We start from the raw sequence: 23,905 nt of genomic DNA, 5'->3' as shown, positions 1-23,905 counted from the left end.
CCTGCTCCTGAGAATACCAAGTCAGATGGAAACTGCCTTCACCTGCACTGCTTAGTAAACTTATGTCCAGTTTTCTGGCCCTGAGCAGAGCTTTGCTTCCTCTGAACTCTGTATGCTTGGTGCCATGTTTTCTCTGGGACCAGTGTAATGCCCAGTAACCCTAAGGTGTAATTTTTACATTTTGTGTATCTTCTGCAGTTGGAAGTGCTTTAACACTGGAAGAACTTGTGTAGACAAGCAGAAGCCATCTTGCATATGTCCAACTGTGCATATTCACTGGGTGTAGCATGAGGACATAGGGGTCTTCAAAAGTCTAAACCTGCTGGATAAGATGGAGAGCCACCTCTCATGAAGTCTTGTCCATACTGCCTGCTGGGAGTGATTCCCAAAACTTGCTAGGACCCAAACTGCCAGTGTATGGTATGAGAAAGCTAATTGACATAAAAAACAGACCAGGGACAAATGGAGCAACACAAATGCTCAAGTTTGTTTCCTGGGGCTGTTTTATGCAAGGATATGGACACAGCTGTTATTGCTAACTGAAATCACTCATCAGCGCATGCGTATCTGCATCCAATAATTGATTTTTTTTTTTTAATACTTGCACCTATATCATAATAGCTACGGTACTATGCTTGGGGTGTTATGTGTCTGAATATACTGAAGATGTTTGCTCTTCCTCATACAGGTATGGTCAGGTTGTGTGCTATCATATATGCGAAATGTTTTATGTATACTGAATAACTCATTTCTTCTCCAACACTCAACTAAGCCAATAGGCTTGCAAAGTTTTGCTGATTGGAGGCAGATCATCATGTAAAAAATGTTCATACTTTTGCTTGATCTTGGACAGAGAGAACACAAGGAAAATCCTTTCTACACTCATATTTTCAGTGAGAGACAAACTAGAGTTAATTTACGTGATCATCTCATAACCTCAGAAAAAAAGTTTGTTGTGATTCAGTTTGCAGAGACAAATTTATTCAAATCAGCTTCCAAAACCCACATATTATGCACAATGCTTTTTCTTTTTCCTGAACTAATCATGTGTTTTAATTAGCAGGCAATGTTTTCCAGAACAGAACTCAGAGCGTCTGCACAGCTTAACTTCTTGTGCATTCAGTAACTTGTCCTTTTTCAAAGAGTCAATCTTCTTGAGTCTGTTGGCAGTACATGATGTGCATCAGTTGTGGACAGTGATCTATTTAATTAGCTTATTCATGCATCTGTGTAAAAAAAAGGCCACAGGTACCAGAACCAAGAGATAAGAAAAATTGCTGAGAACATCTTCAGTTACTGTATTCTCTTTATCAAGCTCTGAATTCAAATGATCTGCTCTGGAAAACAGATGATGAGTTAATGTAACTGCAAATTAACACAATTTAATGAAAGCTTGCTGTTTATAAATGGTGTTTGGCTCTTCAGGTTTTTTTTTTCCATCCCTTACATCTATATCAGAGAGCCCAGGTTTTATTTTTGTAAAACTAATGTAAATTGAGTGGTTATTGTATTATTCCAAATTCAGAATGATATTTCTAAAATCCATACAAATTAAAGCCTATAATAAACAGTAAAATACTATTAAAATCAAAATGACAGCATTTTATGCCAACTTTAAACACAGTAGAGATTTGATCCCTCACATATATATATATCAGCTACTGAAAATGTAAGAAAATAATAACAGACTTAAAATATTTAGTAATTTAATGCATAGAAAGATAAAAGTCAGACACCTGTGAGGGAGCATAAATACAGACAAATAACATAAAGTCACAATAAAAGATTTCACAAAGCAAAAGATGCCCTAAAACAGGCATCATAATTCACATGTTTTGATCAGTCTCATGGCTGGAATTGAGTGACAGTGTAAAGTAAAATAACTTTTTTAGCAAAGCTCTGCTGAAGACTGTCAAGTTCTCAGCTCAGACCAGAAGTTGGGACAGTGTATAATGTGCTAGCTGAATGCCCAACAGAAACATTATTTTGTAGCAAAATGTCATAAATATCTTGGATTCTTTATTTTTTTATCAAATCTGTAGATAAGATTTAACTTTACTTTGGGGACCAGGGAAGGGAGAGGAACAAAAGTAAGGGGAAAATATTTATGGGTGAAATATTAAGAAAGGAAGAAATACTTACCTTAAGAGAACAGATGAATTAGCCTCACATTATTCCTCCTTTCTGGAAAAGATAAAGTCAAGAGCAATGGTGTCGGGAAACATAATGGGGTAAGTTTTATCATCAATGACATGGAAAAAAATGAGTATGGAATGCTTATTTATCTAATATTTTCCAGCTCAGAAGTCACAGTCTGCATATCTTAGCCTCTTGTATATTCAGTAACTTTTCCTTTACTAAAGACTCTATCTTCTCTTGTTTTGTTGGCAGTACATTGTATGTATTGATTGTTGACTGTAGACAGCCACTCCTGTCTGTGTAATAAAAGCCCCCAAATACCAAAAAAAAAAAAAAAAAAAAAAAAAAAAAAAAAAAAAAGAACTGAGGGCTCTTCTTTATTTTTCTTACTATTTACCAAAACACTTGTCAGCACCCACTGAATTTGAACATTAACACCAGGATTGAGCATTTGAACATTAATTTTTATACCCCTGTTAGGAGAGCAGAGAAATCTGCTTGAGAATGCCAAGAAATCCAAAAGTACAAATGGATTGAATGAAGTACAAGTTCTTGAAAACAGTCTCATTAGTGACTACTGAAGTTGACTCAAACTCTAGCTGTGGAAGCCCATGAATCACAGTCCATGTAAGATGGGTGGGTGTAAGTTTCCCTGTTTCTCACATAGCTCTCTTAGTTGACAGGTGATTACTTTGAACTAAATGATTGACTTTGTGTCCAGCATATTTCTGATGAGTTGTCTTTCATATTTTTAACTGCAGAATCCCCTTCACCTGCAGATGAGTTTAGAAAACTCTCTGAGTTCTGATGCTGATGTCACTTTCTCGATCCTTGCGATGAACAACTGGTATAATTTCAGCCTGATGCTATGCCAGGAGGAATGGAACATCACAGATTTTCTCTTCCTGACGCAACAGAGCTCCAAGTTCCACCTGGGATCCATTATAAACATTACAGCAAACCTCACTTCAACCAGTGACCTTCTGAACTACTTACAGTTTTACCTGGAGAGCATCAAAGATACAACATCCACCATGGTGATGTTTGGATGTGACATGGAAAAAACACGTAGGATTTTTGAAATAACTACCCAATTTGGTGTGATGCCTCCAGAACTTCACTGGATTATTGGGGATTCACAGAACGTTGAAGAACTGAGGACAGAAGGTTTGCCACTTGGTCTTATTGCTCACGGCAAGACAACACAGTCAGTCTTTGAGCATTATGTACAGGATGCAATGGAGCTGGTAGCAAGAGCTGTAGCAGCAGCCACCATGATTCAACCTGAACTAGCTCTTCTTCCAAGTACAGTGAATTGCATGGATACAGATGAAAAGAATATCACTTCAGGACAGTATTTGTCAAAGTAAGTTTTTCCTGGTTTTCTTTTTTGTAGCTAATATTTTCCTCCCCCTCCCAACCATTTTCAGTGGCTTAGCTGTCATGCTGTTAACCCTCCCTTATACATGCATTTGTTTGAGTACATCCTCCTGCTTCATTACTTCTGGGCAAAAAACGAAAATTAAATGTAGCCACAGAGGCAAGATTAAGCCGCTGTAGAAGATGACACTGTTCCAGAAGTAGTAGAACAGTTCCACACAGTAAATGTATACTAGGCTACAGACTGTGCTCTGGAAGTATTTTGTATTATGTTTATGCATGTAAGAGGGAATAGTCAAGGCTACTGTCAAATTCTCTGAGATTTTGAGTTACTTGAGAGAATGCAAAGCACAATATTTTCTCTACCAAAGCAATCAAAGAGTATAAAAGCAGATGTGTAGTCCTTGTCAGTATGCTTCCACGGAAAAGAAACAAAAAAATGTACCTTGACCACCTCACAGGCCACTGCTGCTGGTGAGAGCACTCAAAACTACAAAGTGTTCTCTCTTGCTTGGTGTAAGAGGGTTCTCTTTCAGCTTCTGCTAAAACTATTCCTGTAGATCATTGCATGTCACTATATGGAAGTTATTCCCAAAACCGCTTGGGGATTCATGTCTAGAAACATTCTTGTTTTTAACATGAGAAGAAAAATTGCATACTTTTTGAAAAGAAAACAGTTTTTGCTAAGTATGTAAATTCATCAGCTATTTTACATCCAACATGACTGTTGCATGTTTCCCCTCCATTACACCTGGTTTTTAGCATACATATTTTGTTGAATGGAGTTAGGATAAAAATCCTTGAAGCTTTTTGTGTATTTACAACTTTTTTTGAAATGATAGCTGAGATGTGTCTTCACAATACTGTAGTAACAGCACTACTCAAAACCCAACCATTTGAGTCCCTAACAGTTCCTTAGTCAGCACTACTCCATAACTTAGGAGTCAAAAAACCCTGTTTCGGAAGAGTGAAACAAAGCTTGGGAACAAATACTGCACTGGCTTGCAATATCCCCCACTGACTTGTGATACTAATTTTATCTCAGTATTCTGTGTATTTTAACTAGATCATACCTCTGTCCCTGAAAAGTAAAACTCAGCAAGAGTTTCTTAAAGTAACAAATATTTGAGCACAGTAGTTTTACAAACAGACTTTCTGAGGGTTAAAGAAGGGACAAAGAAAAAGGAAAGCAAAATTAAAACTCTTAAAAGTATTCCTGCAAAATATTTCTTCATCATTGCTTTCTACAGAAAAGCATTAGCTCTTTCATGAACAGTGACTGCTGCCAACTTTTGTTATATTTTGGTAGAGAATATGCAATTTCACATATGTTAAATTTCTTGTCCTTTAATCACAGTAAAGTTATTGTGGAAAAGAAAAAGGATCATATGCTTAGCCTTTTTTTTTTCCCTAGACATCTGCCTGTGGACCCTATTAAAGACAAAATAACAGGTTAGATAAACCCTTGTCCTGAATCACTGCAGCAGTTTTTATAGTGTATAAGTGAGACAGATACCTGCTGGTTGGTACTGATGTATTTGAGTTAGCAGCATTCACTATTAACTTGGAGTGGTACCCATAATTTCTCAGGTATGAAGCACCAAGGAGTGGCCTAACTGTGACCAGCCTTGTCCATTGCACAAGTGCCTTTAGGCAAGTGGTGTGCCTCCAAAGAAGAAATTTTTATCTGGTGCTTAATTGAGTGTTTACTAATGTGGGCATTTTTCTGTCTGAATGAACACATTTGTCCTGGCACATAGCCTGGGAGCTACAGTAGGTGGGGATGGAGAAGGCATAGTGACATAGACCTTCACCTCTTTTAACTGCAGTGTGTAGTTAAACAGCCATCCCCACAAGCTGGCATAGCTGACACCTGAGTTTTCATTGCCAACACTGTACTCATACATTGGCTGTGCAGACATTTAAATGACACTTAGGAGCAGAATAATGATTGTGTACAAGACCAAGATCTGGTCCATAGCAAAGCATGCCTTTATCTATATGGATATAAATATTGATATAGATGTACAAACCCCTGAAGATTATACTTTTGTAAGTCTCTATCTCTCATTCCTCTTACGATGACATTGATTCCCTGATCTGTTCCTGACTGCTCATGGGAGCATCCTTGTTGGTGGAACGAGGCATTAAAATTTCAAAGCCTCATCTTGTCACAGAATCATCTAGGTTGGAAAAGACCTTGAAGATCATCGAGTCCAACCATTAACCCAACACTGACCATTCCCAACTACACCAGATCCCTCAGCACTATGTCAACCCGACTCTTAAACACGTCCAGGGATGGGGACTCCACCACTGCCCTGGGCAGCCCATTCCAATGCCCAACAACCCATTCTGTAAAGAAATGCTTCCTAATATCCAGTCTAAACCTTCCCTGGCACAATTTGAGGCCATTCCCTCTTGTCCAATTGCTTGTCACTTGGTTAAAGAGACTCATCCCCAGCTCTCTGCACCCTCCTTTCAGGGAGCTGTAGAGGGTGATGAGGTCTCCTCTCAGCCTCCTCTTCTCCAGACTAAACCCCCCCAGTTCCCTCAGCCGCTCCCCAGCAGACCTGTGCTCCAGACCCTGCACCAGCTCCGTTGCCCTTCTCTGGACACACTCGAGTCATTCAATGTCTTTTTTGTCGTGAGGGGCCCAAAACTGAACCCAGTCATCGAGGTGCGGCCTCACCAGTGCCAAGTACAGGGGTCAGATCCCTTCCCTGTCCCTGCTGGCCACGCTATTGCTGACACAAGCCAGGATGCCATTGGCCTTCTTGGCCCCCTGGGCACACTGCTGGCTCCTGTTCAGCCAGCTGTCAATCAACTCCCCCAGGTCCCTCTCTGACTGGCAGCTCTCCAGCCACTCCTCCCCAAGCCTGTAGCACTGCTGGGGGTTGTTGTGGCCCAAGGGCAGCCCCCGGCATTTGCCCTCAGTGAAACTCCCCCAGTTGGGCTCAGCCCATGGCTCTAGCCTGTCCAGGTCTCTCTGCAGAGCCTCCCTACCCTCGAGCAGATCAACACTCCCACCCAACCGGGTGTCATCTGCAAACTGCCTGAGGGTGCACTCGATCCCCTCGTCTGGATCATCAATAAAGATGTTAAACAGGAGTGGCCCCAACACCCAGCCCTGGGGGACACCACTCGTGACTGGCCACCAACTGGATTTAACTCCATTCACCACAACTCTTTGGGCCCAACCATCCAGCCAGTTTTTTACCTGTCTTACAGATTCAACTAGTCTTACAGCTTATAACTCTGCATCTTGGGTAATTTCAGCAGCCTGCTGTTTGCCTGTCCACTCTAGTTCTTGCCTCTAGTAAACTTTCCAACCAAGCCATCAAGCCTGAAAGAAAATTAAATCATTATTAAATGTACTACAAAGGTATCACTGCTAGATTATGGTAGTCCTGGAAAAGCTCTAATGAGCATTTATTACAACAAAGCCCATGAAAACCAAATAAAGCTGAAATGGGCAAATGACACACTTTGGACTCACTGGTCAAACTGAAGTGACTTTATCACAGGCTATCAGTGTGATCATCAGCTCACACATATTGACAAAGCATCAAGGAAGTTCATTCAGCTGTCAGACTTGAGGATCTGGCCCTTCACATTCTGAAATTTGTCTACATCATCTCTCCATACAAATATCTCAAAAGATAGTGCTCAGATATTGCCAATGTATCAATGCAATACTCAGCACTTGTAATTCTGAAAGATTCACACTAGAGATTCTGGCTTAAATAATGTAGTCAGATCCTCTTATCTGTTTCCTAAAGTTATTAAGGGAGTTTTTACGTGAAGTCCCTGGCATGAGTTTCACTAGTGCTGCATACAGCATATGCAAATGATTAGCAACCATAGCCACTCACATATAAAACAAAGTGTTGTTAAAATGTATCTCCCACATGGTTCCCCTCATTTATTTTGATTAATGTCCTGTCACTACCAAATATATAGAACATGCAAATCAGCTGCAAAAGTAAGCCACTAACTCAATAAGGTATCAGACTCATACATTTAAATGCTACTAAATCTCTCAGGTAACCGCTTCTAGCACAATTCAGCCACAGGACAGGTACAGAGGGCTCAATTCACCCTCATGGGCACGCTTATTTCTACAGTGAGTATCAGAGAACACAGCGCATAAATTCCACTGTTCTCATTCTACCTGGAGAAAATAAATCTAATGTATTATTCCATACCTTTATCTACTCCCAAAGCACCTGGTCTGCAGCATTCTGATATCCAAGTTGAGCTGTAGTGGCAACATGGGGCCAAATTCATTAGACCTTTGCCAGCTTATTCCATCTGAGCATTTGTATCCCTCAGTTTTGGTATTTTGTGAACTGTTAGCACTATTTTTCACACTTAAACAATTCTTTCAAAATTTTACATACAGACCCACCTACACATGCAATGGTTTTACTGTTACTGTCAAAGTGATGGCTTCAGCATATAAGCCCAGCAAGGCTTGTAAGGAAAAAGTTGCACAATTTTTACAAAGACTGAGGAGGAGAGATAAAAACCATATAAGTTTATGGGCACATAAACCTTTCTTTAGTGCTTAAGTTTGCCTTCCCCTATAAACTTTGTCTTGATAGTGTTTACATACAGAAACATGCAAGTAATACAAAACACAGAATAGGAGGGACTCATCAAACAGTGACAGTCACCACTGATTAGTGAAGTTACGATATCGTTTAACTAATGCTAGAGTAAGTGATAAAGGATTTTAAAAGTGAAAACCACATTTATGCATGTGTCTAATTTATAAACACCTGTGTGTGTTTTTAGGTATAATTTTCAGGCCCAAGTTAACACATGTACAGATCAATTGCTTTTGACAGTATTGGCTGTATCATCTTTCTCCAAACTCAACCTACTCAAAATAGACTGCATAAGAACTGTGAAGCCATTGCAGAGAAGGCTGTCACACACACAACCATACTCAAAACTGCGTTATTTAGTTTTGTAAGTTTACCCTCTGATGAGGACGAAAACTAATACAATCTTGAGACATACAGAGTCTGGAGTTTTGCCTGCTGAAACTCTATAAAAAATCATCAAAAGTCAAAACAAAGGGATGGACATATGCATGCACACACACTTGCTGTGGATTTATCCTTTTCAAATTGATTTGAGGTTATTTTTAATCCCTTCTACCTATTGATAAACAGTTAACACTGCTTAAAGTTTATGTCTTGCTTATTGAGGCTGGAATGAGAGCTACAGCCTTTATACTTCTTTCGATAGTTGCTTTCATCCAATTCCCAGAACTAATGTGAGGTGGTATATTCTACTGTGAGAGCTAAATAGTGTGTCTTCTGAATGCTTCTTACTGAAAAATATATGCTTGACTTACCTTGCACTGTATTAGCAGCAATTTAACTCAGTTGTTTTTAATGGAATCACTGTACTAAGACTTAGCAGGATTCTTCTACAGTCTCTGCAAAATGCGTAGCAGCTTTGTTATTAACAGAGTGCAGTTCAGCTGGTCATGGTGTTTACACAAAAAAAGGATTTTTCTCCTCATAGCACTTATTCCTGCTCAGTTCCCTGTTCCTTTGTCCATGTTGTATTACCCTCTTTGATAATGACTTACCAGAAGCTGAATTTGACCATACAGGGCAGCAACTACTAGCAAACATTGCCACCCAATACAAAGGAAATACTTCATTTTATTGTGAATATCTGGAATAGTAAAAGCTGAGAAATCTCAATGCAAAATGTACAGTCTAAAACTGGCACAGTTCATGAGATCTACTACAGTGTCAAAATTGTACTTTCCAGAACGTTATTTTTGCAGGTGTTTTAGGAAACTTCTTTGGTTTTGCTAAGAATTGAAATGGACTGTCCTAGGGCAACCATCTTTCACTGAGTCCCTTTCTTCACTCTGAAGTGGCTAACCGTGATTTACCAATGCCAGATTTGCATGTCTGAATCCAGATTGGTTCACTTCAGAGTGCTTGAAAGCTGTTGACAGCACTTCAGTACCCTCTCTTATGTAACCTACTGAGATTATAGGATTTTTCTTGGAAGGACATTTGATACATAATTTCCACTCTTCCATTTTCATGCACGTTTTTATCTGGGGAACTAACTACAGATCTGGTGAGTTCAGTTTAGAACTAACCTATGTTTCATTAATTTATGAGGCAAAGGTAGCTGAAAAAATTAGTGTTCTCTCATTTTTCTCTAGTAAGTAAAAAGAATATCTTTCCTGAAGAGATTTCATTTACATTAGATGATAAGATACGCAGGAGAGCATTTCCAAGTACTTTAGTCATAAATTAAGTGGCTTGTTCATCGTGCCATAGAAAAGCTATTAATGATCCAGGTGTTCAACAACATCCCAAATCTATTCTCTTAAGCATAAATTCATGGTGTCTGCATATGCTTTAGCATGATGACATCAGTTGCCTCCTTCTGATCGCTCTGCTTTCTCCCTCCAACAGGTTTTTAGCCAACACAAGTTTTGACGGTCTCAGTGGCCACATCAAGGTGAAAGGTTCCTCTGTTGTCAGCTCAGAAAACAACTTCTTCATCTGGAATCTGCAGCACGACCCTGTCGGGAACCCAATGTGGACTCGTCTGGGGAGCTGGCAAGAAGGAAAGATAATCATGGACTATGGGATATGGCCAGAACAGGCCCAGAGACATAAAAATCACATGCAACACCCCACTCGGCTGCATCTCAGAGTGGTAACTCTCATTGAGCATCCATTCGTTTTTACAAGAGATGTAGATGATGAAGGTCTTTGCCCAGCAGGGCAGCTGTGCCTGGATCCTTTGACTAATGATTCAGCCGTGCTGGATAACCTGTTTGAAACCCTTCAAGGAGGAAATGACACCGTTCCCATTGAGCTGAAGAAGTGTTGCTATGGCTACTGTATTGACCTGCTGGAGAAGCTAGCTGAGGATATGAATTTTGATTTTGACTTGTACATTGTTGGTGATGGAAAATATGGAGCTTGGAAGAATGGCCACTGGACAGGGCTGGTGGGAGACCTTCTCGCTGGCGCAGCTCACATGGCAGTGACGTCATTTAGCATTAACACTGCCCGCAGCCAAGTCATTGATTTCACCAGCCCTTTCTTTTCAACCAGCTTGGGCATCTTGGTGAGGACCAGAGACACAGCAGCTCCTATTGGAGCCTTTATGTGGCCACTTCACTGGACTATGTGGCTGGGGATATTTGTGGCTCTCCACATCACAGCTGTATTCCTCACCCTGTATGAGTGGAAAAGTCCTTTTGGGATGACCCCCAAGGGAAGAAATAGGAACAAAGTCTTCTCTTTCTCCTCTGCCCTGAACGTCTGCTATGCTATCTTGTTTGGAAGAACAGCTGCCATCAAACCCCCCAAGTGCTGGACTGGAAGGTTTTTAATGAATCTCTGGGCTATTTTCTGTCTGTTTTGTTTGTCCACATACACAGCCAACCTAGCTGCTGTCATGGTAGGAGAGAAGATCTATGAAGAGCTTTCTGGAATACATGACCCAAAGGTAAAGCATGTCTTCTTCCTAGTCAGAATTCACTGCAGTGTAATTTATGGTTTCCAACACAAGCAGAAACCAATCTGTGTGCAAAACAGCAGCTACACTTACAATTAGTTACCACGTGATGGCACTTCATTAAGAAATTTCAGTGAGAGATCTTTAAACATCCATAGTGTAGGGGTGGGATGTCAAAGACTGAGAGTGTGGAGGAAAGTGAAGGATTTTGGTGTTGCCCACTGCAGGGAAGAAAAATGGCTTCTACATGCAGATTAAGGGTTTGATTTCAGTTCTGAAGTCCCTTTGCCTGTACATGTTTTGATCAGTTGGATGATTTGGGTCATCTTGAGATCAATTCAAACAAACCAACCACACAGCATGAAAACAAGACCACTGATGTTCTAGGAAGGATTTTGCAAACTGTATTTCACAAGCCATAATGGTGCTTACATAGGCACTACTGGTAAAGTTCCCCATGAATTCTAAATCAAATGGAGCAGAACTGAAATCTTTTGAAAAATCCTGCCTTATGCATCTAAACAGTGAAATTCACTTTACAACTAGTCAGACATTTGATTTGCAGTGTTGTTTCTGCTGAGGAACTGTCATGGGAGGAGATAAATTATGTTGTAGACAACCCATCTGCAAATAGCTCAGACTTCCTAGTACTTTTTGGTAAGGCAAGGAAAAAATGTAGAAGTGGGACTGCCTACACCCACTCTCTCCCCAGCTCCCAAGGCAGGATGAAGGGATCTTCAGCTGGAATTTTAAGTCCAGTCATTTTACAAGACTATTCTGATTTTATTTGCCATGATCATGAAAACACACATGCTGAGTAATTTGTAGAGAGAATACATTGCTGCAGGTGACACAGCAGCAGGCACCCTCTTCACCTGACAGCAAATTTTCCTTGTTTGGCACTTTCTCCAGTGAAGGTGTGATTGTATTGTCTCCTGTTTTATACTCGTGACCTAACTGCTGCTACATAGCTTTGAAACCATCCACCATTAATTTGTCTCAGGTGACTGAACTGATACAACATTGTGCCACTGGAAAAAGGCATTTTAAGAACTTAATAATTGAACATTTATTTTGCTTTCATAAATTGTGTAAATAAAGGTTACATATGTCCCTCCAGACAGCAAAGGTCAAGCTTCATATGTTACATCAGTAAAACCTTGCATTCAGACTAATGACTGCAGTTTTGACTTTGTGATTATGACTTCTGACTCACTTCCTCCAATATTATCTAGATTGTTATTTTAAACAAAGAATAATACTTCTTATGGTTGGCCTGAGACACTCTAAGATTGATTTATGGCTTAAAGCAAATTGCTACTAATAATCTGCCCTTCCCCTCCCAGAAAAAGTATCATAAATGCTACATCAGTTTAAGCTGCAGAAGTCCAGGAATCATCTATTGTTTTATCCAGAGCATTCTGAACAAGCAAACGAGAGCTTTCAGCTGAATTTCCCCAGCTCCAGGAATATCTGTGTTATAGTCATTGTTGTGTGAGCTACAATATTGGCTTGAAAATGAGGTTAGTCCTCTCTACTCTTTGCATGGGCAACACCTATTCCATCAAATCAAATTGCATCAGATTACATCTTGGTTTTCTGCATAATTATTGTGACCACACATGGAATTCATAAAACAGGTATTGGGAAATTTCTGCAATTGCAAAAAAGTGAAATTATCTAAAGCTGTGCTGTAAAGCTTGGCTGTTGTGTTACAAAATTAAGCACAGAGTATTGAAGCATATCAGGTGCTGCAAATACAGGTCTTTGTCCTGAACAGAAAGACTGATGACTCACGGTTAGTAACCTCAGTGATCCCATTAAATCAGTGGCATTACTGGCCTTTCCTAGGCAGGCACTTCTCTGCTTCATGGACTAGATCTAAGCTTCTGAGTAGTTATCAGAGTCCAATGTGGGAATAAGACAGGGTAGATTTTATGGAAGAGGATTGCCTGCCAATACATGAACTACAAAATAGTTTCATATATTTCATTCATGCATTTGTCTCCAAAGTTTTAGTCTGTAAGAGTAGTTATAATAAAAAATGTAGTGGTTTAACCTTTTCTCACATGAAGCCTGAGCTGTGCCCATTCAAAGTTCTCTCTAAGACTTAAAGCTTAGGTTTAGGAAATGTTTGGGGCACAACAATTGCAGAGGTACATGCACCACTTTTTAGTTAGTTGCTTAAAGCATTTTTTACGTGATTTAAAGATTGCTGGTGGGTTTTTTCCCCCAGATCTGCTTAGCTCTTTCTTTTCAATGGTGGAGACTCATTTCAAAAAGATGGCAGCAGGATGCATAAATAATCTTCTTAGCTTTAATATTCTTTTAAACATTCTGCTGCTTCTCTCAGGATACATATGCCCTTGCTTTTGAAATGTGTTTAAAAACAAACCCACAATAGAGGAGCAACCTTCTTGAGGTGATGTAAGACATACAATTTCTTTAGGCTGGCAGCCACAAACAGCAAATCCCATCTGATTGGTGACTGGCATTGACTAATTACCATTGCAAACAGTCAGGAAGGCAGGCAAGTTGGGAAAAATTACAAGATTTTTTCAAGGTTAGAGACCTGGTATCTAAAGTCAGGATTTCCAGGAATATGTATGCTCTCTCTTGTCTAAAAAAAGACAATGTTAGATATTGCCTGAATAAATAGCATCTGCCTTTCTACAAAAATTCGTGTTACAACAGTGATATTAAATTGACCAAGCAGTATAGTGCTTAGCAGTTGCTCATTTCAGCTCAGCAAAGGAAAGATGGTACTCCTGTGTTGCTGAAGTCTCTAAGGTACAACATTTTAACTGGAAATCAAAAGAAGTGAGTTGGGGTACAACCACTAGTCACAAGATAAAGTGGCATACAGAATTAGACATACCTCCATTGGACCTTTAAATGCACTAATGACGTAGAAGAAGTAAAGGAATATAGAAATACCATCACATTGATGAAAGGAGCGGCCAGTGAGACAAGGCAAACCAGAGCAGAAGGCAAGCAGTGGGAGGCAGGAGAATTAAGTTCCTGGAATATGTCTTGAATCTGGGGAACTTAGTATGTATTTTCTGTGTAAGAATCTTAACAAGGGTGAGTCACTAAAGCCAAATCTCTGGAGTATCCATCAAAACTGGCTGCTTCCTTTAGTAGGTCACATTTCAGGTGACTCCTTACAGTAAGAGCTACAACATAGCCAGAAAGTTGTAGAAATATTAAAGCAATATCCTGCCATCTAAACTTACTTTTCTAAGACAATGAGAAGCTTTGGGCCACAGCTGCCCCCTCTCCTCTCATTTTCTAATCTTACACATTTCAGAGTATCATCTCTTGCCAGTGGAAACTGGCAAACACAGCTTTTGGGGAAGAAACTCACCTGAACATGTTCAGTCTGTTGTTTGAGCTCAAGAGGATAGCTACAGGATGAACGTGCCAGTTACCTGGATGAAAGCTGTAACAGTGTCCTGATTCCCTCTTTGAAAGCTCTCTACAATACATGGCACAGAAATTTAAAAACTTGTTTGTAGAGGAGATAGAAATGGAGGAAAAATCCTGTATTTGGATCATTTTATACTGCTTTTATCCTTTCTCCCATCTTAATAACAGAGGCTTCTTTCAGTTTTTATCCAAATGTCACATCTTTGGATGAACAAATTTACAACATTCTTCTTTGTCAGAATGCTTGGCAGACCAGGTATGCTGTTGTACAAGTTGACTTCTCCACAGGGTCAGTTATTCAGCCTACAGGCATGCAGACCAGCAGCCTGCCTTTGAGCTGGTCTGATCACTTGCTCTACCTACCTGTAATGGCCTGGAGACAGCTGGCTTCATTCCTGACATCTCCCAAACCTAATTATCACTTTTTTTATTGTATAGCTCCCTAGCCCCTTGGTGATGACATTATACTCTATATTGACATAATACTCATATTGGTATATATGATATTCTATCTATAGCTGAAAAACCCACTACCCAAAGGTTTTATCATTTGCTGGGTCCAATGCCTATTTTCACAGTGGCAAAACAGGTAACTCTAAAGCAGAGCTGGTGCCAGAGGACCATGTAGTATGCAAATGGGGACAGGTAGTCTAGGACAGCTGGCCACTGCTGTCTTTTTCCTGATTGATAGGTGGCAGTTGCATTACAGATCTACAGCAGCAGCTGAGTACACAGCCTTGCAGGCACAGGCTGAGCAGAGAAGGGGCACATTGATAAGCAAGGGGCTCTGGGCACAAAACCGAGAATTGTTACCATTCTGCTTCAGAAGCATGTATCGTTATGGCTGTTGCCTCTTTTAGCTAGTCTTGGGGCAAATCCAGATATTTTATCTTTCAGTTTCTGCTATGGTTTCCATAAAGCAGTACTATCTGCATATGAGTAATCTATGTCTCAGTGCCACAGACAGGGAAAAGAAGAAATCATCTGTCAGTACATAGCAGTGTCAGTGCCTTCCTTTGGCCAGCAAGCCTGCAACTAAGGCTGGATCCAGTAAAACCCTTTGTTATCAAATCCAAAAATATGATACTGTATTACAGGATCTCCACAGGGAGTTGTTTTTTTTAGTGGCAAAGGGACTTGAAGCAGGGACTTTGCTTTTAGCCTTCTAATGCAAGAGCACAAGTTGGAGATGCACCATAAAGGCAGGAGTGTCTTGAGTAGTTCAGATTATCTGAGGCAAGATAATTGTGGAAGCCCAGAGGACAGAAGAAACACTTCAAACATTCCAGCAAGAAGGCATGCAACAGCAGAAGCTGAGGAGCTGGACAGATTTTCCATAAGGTAGTCCAACGCCAGGCCTTTCTTTCTGCTGAAAGTGTTGTTCTTTCAACAATGTAATGAGCTTTTCAGGTGCTATTCAACCACTCTTACTTCTGTGACAGCTTTCAACTTTTCTTTGCCATCTTTAGGATACACTTGAGTAGCTGTGCCTGTTAATTTACTGCGGTTATAGTTTTAGTTCTCTACATCACTTTACCTTCAAAACACCCTTTGACAATAGCAGAGTTCCTTTCCACATTGTATTTTGACATAAAATACCTAACCTATTGAGTTTTATTTAACAAAAAGGGCTACACTTGTGAATCCCACCACCAGCAATTTTATTGCATTATCTCATCTAACTTTACACATCTGCAGTGGAGACATTCCAAATTATTTACTCAGTCTAATATGCTTTTACAGTTAGTTAGGGAAAGTGGGCACATTGGGCTGCTGTTGGACACTTACTTCAGGGCGAGATCACCCAAACCATTCCCTGAAAGTGCCTACTCTCCATCATGCATGACGGTGTACTAGCATGGCCAGCACTGATGTCACACAGAAACCATAGATGCCTGAAGAAATACACTGCAGACATGTACAATCACTCTGACAAGTCTCATCCAACAGTCCTTTCAACAGCCATGGTGTGCTTTGGTATTAGTCCTCAGAAGTCTCTGCCTATCCTCCAATCCATTATCTGAACACTTGCTCTTACAGGCTGTCCATCTTTTTATGACAAAAGCTAAGCACTTTGAGTAATCTAGGCAAGATATTTATGAGATTCTGTTACTCAGGAATTCAGTATGTACAGTCACCCAGATTTTTGTTTCTAGATTTAAAATATAAAACGTGAGAGTGTGAGCTCTCATTTCTGATTTATTAAAATCTCAGTTAATTTAGAGGCCTTATGTCCATTATTACATCAGTTAAAAACTCTCTGTTACATGTATTAAAACAGTCCAGACATTCTAACTGGCAATTAACTGCAGCTGAGCTTTAGCAATACCAACCATAGAAAAGGAAAGGTCCAGCCACTACATAGGCCTTTTTCATCATTAGGGGAATGATTCAAATACCCCTGCATTTAATGATATTTTCCCTCAAGTTCAGTAAGGTTTAGAGTTTAGGCCGTAACTGCTGTGTGTTTATTGATAAATTTTCTAACCAAAAAAAGGAAGTCTCATAAGAATTACGCTGAAGAAAATGCTCTTAAAGACTGCCATGGTCTTTTATGGCAGCAACCTAAGTTGTATCATTATAAGGAATGCCACTTGCTCTGCTGAGTATTAAATATATAATGAAATAGCATGTATTTAAATTTGTATTCAATGCATTAAATTGTATAGCAAAAAGCCAAGCAACTAAGTCAGTGGAGTTAACAGAAATTTTACTGCTCCCATGGGGTTTAATATTTGTATGGGACTGCAGGATTAAAAGAATTTGGCTGCAAAATCTGTAGAGCATGTTTCTGTACAGGAAGTCATTGGGCACAGAAAGGTCATGACTCACAGCATCACAGCCTGCTAATTAATACATGATGCTTTTCTGAGTATTAATGAGTCAGTGAAGGATCTGAACTCAGGAGTTTAAGTGTCACAGAGACCAAAGGGAAAAAATCTCATACAAAGGAGAAATTAAGCATGAGACTCAAGTCAGAATAAAGAACAGGTGTTGTAGAGCAATCTCATACAGCAATGAAAGACCCCTTCAATTTATGGAGGTGAAATCTTGGCTTCTTTAGCTTCCCCGTGCAATTTATGGTGGTGAACACTTGACTTGTTTAGCTTCCCCATCACCTCGCTAAAGCTTTCTTGTAAAGTTACAGCTTTGGATGCTCAGAATCTGTCTAGTTCAGATTTTTATCATTCTGATATCCAGCTTATCAGATAGTGCACGGCAGTGTCCTCCATATCAAGTTTCTTTTCCCATCAAGACCTGGTTTTTATGCCTTCTTGCCATTTTCTTTTTAGTATCTTTGTATATTAACCCCTACTGCTCCAGGTCTTCACTACACACAATGCCTTTGCACTGTCACCTACTGTCTTGTCCACTCTCTACCTCACCATGCTAATTGTTTGATCCAAAGAATGTAGGGGTAGGGGTGAAAGGGAGGAAGTCCTGATGTCTTTATTCCGTGTGGTGCTGGTCATGAAGCTTGTTCTTTCAGCACCAGAATGAATTGATGTGTTTTAGCATTTTCCCAGCAGTATTCACATCTGTTTCTTATCCTCAATCTGCAGTGTACCTATATGTGACATCGGTTTTAAAAAAAGGAAAGTGAGCACACCACCAGAAATAGCAACTGCATCATAGATGGGGCTCAGACCCTTGCAGGAAATAATGTAATCAGAGAAATATGAGGAGATGTTACTGAAGAAACTGTCAAGGAGGAGCAGAGGACAGTGAAGATGCATAAGGGTTGATCTTATCACCTGATGGATGGAAGATCATTGTACAGCTGACTTAGCAGGATTGAGGATATTTATTATTGTTCACAAAAGTCACGGCCATTGTGATCTATAAACAGAGACCTGGATACTAGCCTGGCTCACCTTCCTAGTGATAGAAAGTCCTCAGTCAGCTCCTGCACAGATCCCCTGGATTTCAGGAATTCCAAGGGGTCAAGCCCTCTAGAAAACAAGTATTTTTCATTGAGTACAATAAGATTTGGCTGAACACCAGGTAAAGTCAAATACTGTCGTCCATATTTCATTGTGAGAGAGGTCAAGGCATACAAGTGAGCCCAGCATTTTTCTTTTACACTCCATGCTTAATACATGCCTCACTGTCCCAAACTGATTCCAAGAAGGACAAAAAAATAACATTTAGTTCCAATGTTGGATATGTCAGTAACAAAGGACTCCTGATTTACCTTCACTTGATGCTTTTGAACAAAAAGCCAACAGAAAATAATGTATTTAAGAAATTAGGGCTGCACTGGTAGACAGTTCCATGATCTGCAATTGGAAACCTCTGCATCCTAGTAACTGGTGACCCATTTGCAATAGGAAACTGTTGTCTGTTCCTTTCCTGGAAACTACAGAGCACTAGCCTTTCCTTTCAAGTTGAGGCAGTGTCACCATAAAAGACTGTGTTCAGCCGTGGTACTTGGGAGACAATTGTTGACAGTGTTGCCCTAATCAGCCAGCAACATCTGGAGCAGGACAAATTTCTAAGGAAAAGGATTTGAAAGGTAGTTGTTTTGAAGGCGAGAAGGCTACCTACACTTTAAGCTATTGTCACATTAGGTTTCCCCCTCCAGCCCTCAGTTGCTTGTAGAGAACTGTGATACGATTTCATCCACAGACCTGACAATCAGGATAAAGGCCAAGAGGGATTATTTAACAAGAAATCTCCAGTGTCTCTTTGAGCATGTATTCAGCCAAACAGCTCTCTTTCCCTTGCTTCTAATTTGAAAAGGATTTCACCTGCTTTAGAGCAGTGTAAGACCTATTTTACAGGTATGAAGCAAAAGAACATGGTTGGTGAAACAACTCCGTCTGGAGCATTTTTACGGCTGCTTTGTGCTGCTGAAGTACAGCTGAAAACAGATGATCTATTGCCTGATGGGAATTATATCCTTTTTTTTTCCCTCACTCTATCAATTCTTCCTACAATAATTTACACTTACTATCTTACAGTTCTCAGCTCTCCTGAAATAAATCCCAACTCAAAGTTCCCACTGTGCAGAAAACTCAAGTGCTTTTAAAAACAGGGATAAACACACCTTTAAGTTCATATTCACCAGAGTTCTGTTCTTATGGAGCTTTTTGCACTAAAACACTGCCCAGCAACTCAATCAGCCAGGCAATCTTCAGAAATTAGTTTACCTACCACAGACTACAGCCCCCAGTCTCATCCCTTAGCTGTAAAGCTTCTGCAGCACACAGAGGAGCAGAGCAGATCATATAATTAATTATTAGCACTCACACAGAGAGTGTCAATACAGGGGCTTTATATTTTTAAATGGAGACCTAAGTCACAATTTATTTTCATGTATGCTCTTGTTGCAATGCAGGAGAATAAACTGTCAGTACTGGACTGTGCAGTTGTTTCTAGATTGAAAGTGCTTATTGACTTCAATGCAGCTGTAAAGATTTATGCCAACTAATGACCTAACTGACTTGGATTCAGAGTGACAGGATTTTAACAAAATCTGACATTATCCTGGCAAGTCAAGAATCAGCTCCACTGACAGTTTTTTGCAACAGAGAATGGAAAGTGAGCTTTCAAATGTATTCTGCATACACCATCTCCTGGAGGCCCTGGGAACGTCTCCACTTTCTAAGCCTGAACACATAGGACAGTTTCTGAACAAAACTTCCACTTCCAGAAGTTCAGCTGTGAATTTTCATCTGCTAAAATTTGAAATTCATTGCTTCACTGTGAATAATTTTCTTTCATCTCCCTCTGCACCCCATAAATATTCACCAGTTAGTTTTCCCCAGTAGGAAAATGCCTATGAACAGAGTTCTAAATTGTTTGGGGTTTTTTAAATTTCTTTTTTTTTTGTTCTTTTTCTCCTGAAACTTTGCTTATCACTACCAATTGCATTTCTTTTATCAAGGGGTCATGAGAAATCTATTAGCAGCTAGACGACCAATTAAATGTATTGGTTACATAAGGCAAGATAAAATGCTATTGCTTCATATGAGAAAGACAGAAGACTCATTGCAAAACAGCACAGCTCTAAAAGCACATCAGCTCTTCACAGCAGAGCAGACCACTTAATGCTACCCCTTTCCAACGATAAGCAACTGAAACTGAACAGTTTTTCAAGATTCTGCAGCACTTTCCTGGCAGAGATCATGCTGCACTAACAGCAATTCTGCTGATATACGAGATGTCCGTTAAACACAACCAGCACTATCATGGGGCAGAAACCTTTACATAATAATTTTTCCTTAGAAGCTGTTGTAAAAGTATGGGAAGTGTTTTCAGCCATGTTCCCTCATTCTGTACCCTATCAAAACTAAAAGCAGTATTGTAGGTGGTGGTAAAAGCTGAATCCATTTAACATCTGTCACTGTAGGGTGCAGTCACTGGCACTGCACTCCACCATGTATTGGGTTGCCCTTTTCTCATTTCCCTCAAAGAATAAGTCATGGAGTTGAATTTTGGTAAGGAGAGGATAACTGAATGAATGCTGAAATCATTTTAATGATTTGAGATGCCAATTAGAAATTGAGTTCCTGAAGCATTTTTCCTCCAGCCAGCTATCCAGATGCACAGAATAGTTCTGAATCAGATTCAGTGAGGCTGTTAGTGCACCCCATCATTCAATCAAGTACTGTGAAAGCATTTCCTAGATTTCAGTCACTTCATTGCTTATAGAAAATAGCTGTAATTTCCCTTCCCAACAGTTGATCTGTTTAGACCTTCCTTGTCTCTTCACAGTTGCCAGCAGGCTCAAATTCCATGGGACCAGAAGGCAATATTGTCTTGCCTGCTTTTTTGGAGCTGAGAACATATTTTCTCTGTATTTATATTGTGAATACCTGGGGTTCTTACACACTGCAGAAATACATGACAACCAAGTTTGATGCAAACCTCCAAATGATAGTAGACATAACAACCAGGGCACCAAGGGGGGAAAAGTCTTTGAGCCAAACCCTCTAGCTTTGCAGTGCTGAAAATCATACAGAAGCCAGAACCTGCTAGAAAGACCTCAAAACCAACAGTCCAACTTTGGAGTATGTCAGAGTTAACTGCTGGAAGCATCTCATACTTTTTCAGCTTTAAATCCCAACTTGCATAGGATATTTCTATGCCTGAGTCTTGTCAAGTCTGAGTCTAGGTGTTCTCAGCCTAGCTGATGGCACTGAATGCAATGGCACCATATTACGTAAACTGGCATGTGCCAAGTAATGCAAAATCCCTGACATTCAGGATTGCATTTTCCTGTTTCTGTTCCTGTGGTTTTATCACATTGGTATTTTCATGCATAATTGGCACGCCAAGCCATAGATGTATGCAGATGCCCAATTCTTCTCAACATCTTCCCAAATAAAACAAGTTCTTCACTTCCTACACGCAGATGTTTTAACAACAAAAGAGAGAAACCAAGAAAATCAAAAAGTAAGGTGCCAATCCAAGGGAACTGGTAGCTGCAGTATTTGCTTTTGGCAGCAAGCAGCACAAACATCATTTGTCTAGTAGCACAATGCTATACAAGGTACAGAAGACTCTTAGAAGTCCCAAAGCTTTTCCTGGTGCTGTCAGAGAAGCTGGATGTTCTGTGGAGCTCTTGAGTTTCCTTAACACTACGTGACCTCCCTGTCTCAGTGATCAAGTGACTCAACAACCATTTCACATCCTCAGCACTTGGAAGTATTCACATTACCCCTTGTTTTCTTACACAAGGTAAGAAGACATTAGCCCTTGTTGATTTCTTACCCATGGTATGTTTTCTTAAACAGTGAGACTTGTTCTTGAAAGTCCTGGCACAGGCCATGCATCCCACTGTAGATATTGTCCTTAGAGGTCACAGGGACAGCATTAGTACCCGAGTTCCAGAAAGCCTACTCACTTCCAAAATTCTTCAGCCTTTCTCCTGTACCTTCATCCTGCACTTACCAGCAGTATTTCCTAGTCATCCCTCCCAAGACCTCTGTTGTCAGAAAGTGGGTCATCTTCCTGAAACATCTGCCCCCAAGCTATGCAGCAAGGTCCTCTGGTCTTAGCAGTCTGCAGCCCTGAACCTGCAAAGTCAGAGTACTGATTGAAGACAACAAGCACTTGGTTCCTTCTGGCACTACATCCTTCTGCTGCAAGGGCTTTCATGACCATCTCTTGAGTTTGCACCACATACTAAGCCATATCCAAATGGAAGGTCACCACTTGTCTCACAACTTGGTGTGCAACAGCTTTCTCACTGGGAAGATGGTTCTAAAAATTTGGGATGCACCTAAGTAGCATGGCCATTCATGGAATACACCAGTGCTTCAGATATAATACTCAGTTTACTAATATGAAATCCCTTATCTCCAGTATTTGAACTGCAAAAATGATACTGTTAGCTTCAACAGCCTTCACCTTTTTTTGGGAGAGCCACTAACTAGCAACACTAAATAGCTTTTTAACCCCCCAAAACCATCGGCTTTTAACTACTCCATTGATATATATTCATATACACACTGTTACATTGCCCAGGCTGTTGGCATTCCCCTACCTCTTCCACTCGGCTGCTTGGTCATCACACTGCAGTTTGCTGTGGTGGCCTTGCTAGCTAACATTCAAAGGGCTGGTTACTTGCTAAATACTAATGAGTCCCACGTGTGGCAGCAATGCTTAGCTCACTTGCACTGCATGGGAGAGTCTGCTTGGGAGTAGAGAGTTAGCCTACTGACTGAGGAGCAATTATATTCAGAGGCAATGACGCTTTTAAAAAAAGGAGTGACTGTTCAGTGAATTGTCAAGCTGGGAATTCACCATCCCCTAAAAGCCTCTCTCTAGGTCAAAAAAACGCTGGTTCTTTCGATTTCTTACAGCTATAGATGTCTGATTTTGTAGGGACCTTGTAAGGTTCTCTAAGCTCAGTGCCAAGAAAACTCCTGTCCGGAGATGGATCTGCAGCTATTTCATTCATTTATTCTTAATCATACTTGAATTGCCAGCAAATCTCTAGGTACACTACAGATAATAAAAAGTGTCAACAGTTCCTAGTGCCCATTACTTGCTTTCTGATGATTTTTCACATTTCACACTGACAGAGCTTTGAATGAAAAAAACACAGTAGAATATACACAGAAGTGTAGTCTCCACATACTAGAAATGCCCATAATTTGGACAGCTGTTTCATCTCAGTAAGATAGTGTTTATATGTGCTATTACTGATAAAAGATCAAGTAACTGTTTCTCACAAATTACTGTTTTTTAAAAAAGTATAATCCATTCTTGATTCTTCACATGCTGATTTTTCAGATTTCCTGATTTCTCTGAAGCCATAGGCATTAGGATCTGTTACTGCTTTAAAGAAAATAGAAAGGCTCCTTCAGTACAGGACTCTTAAAATATAAGAAACACAAAAGAAACAGAACATGAGAAACAAAAAATGAATAAAATGAATAATACAGCAAGACTCAGACAGAGTCTGAAGACTAGGACATTTACTTAT

At 40.1% G+C, this 23,905-nt stretch overlaps 1 protein-coding gene across 1 annotated transcript in view; it reads left to right on the top strand.

Moving 5' to 3' along the window:
• The window catches only part of GRIN3A (glutamate ionotropic receptor NMDA type subunit 3A), a 71,579-nt gene that overhangs the window by 24,624 nt on the left and 23,050 nt on the right, over positions 1-23,905 (top strand). Inside the window, exons 3-4 of the mRNA XM_026866500.1 lie at positions 2,901-3,505; positions 9,981-11,028. Of these exons, the coding sequence (XP_026722301.1) occupies positions 2,901-3,505; positions 9,981-11,028 (1,653 nt within the window). The remainder of the gene's footprint in view (positions 1-2,900; positions 3,506-9,980; positions 11,029-23,905) is intronic.

This window comes from Athene cunicularia, assembly GCF_003259725.1.
Source record: "Athene cunicularia isolate RWA chromosome Z unlocalized genomic scaffold, athCun1 chrZ_part3, whole genome shotgun sequence".
NCBI lineage: Eukaryota > Metazoa > Chordata > Aves > Strigiformes > Strigidae > Athene > Athene cunicularia.
This window is presented reverse-complemented; position numbering and strand designations above follow the sequence as displayed.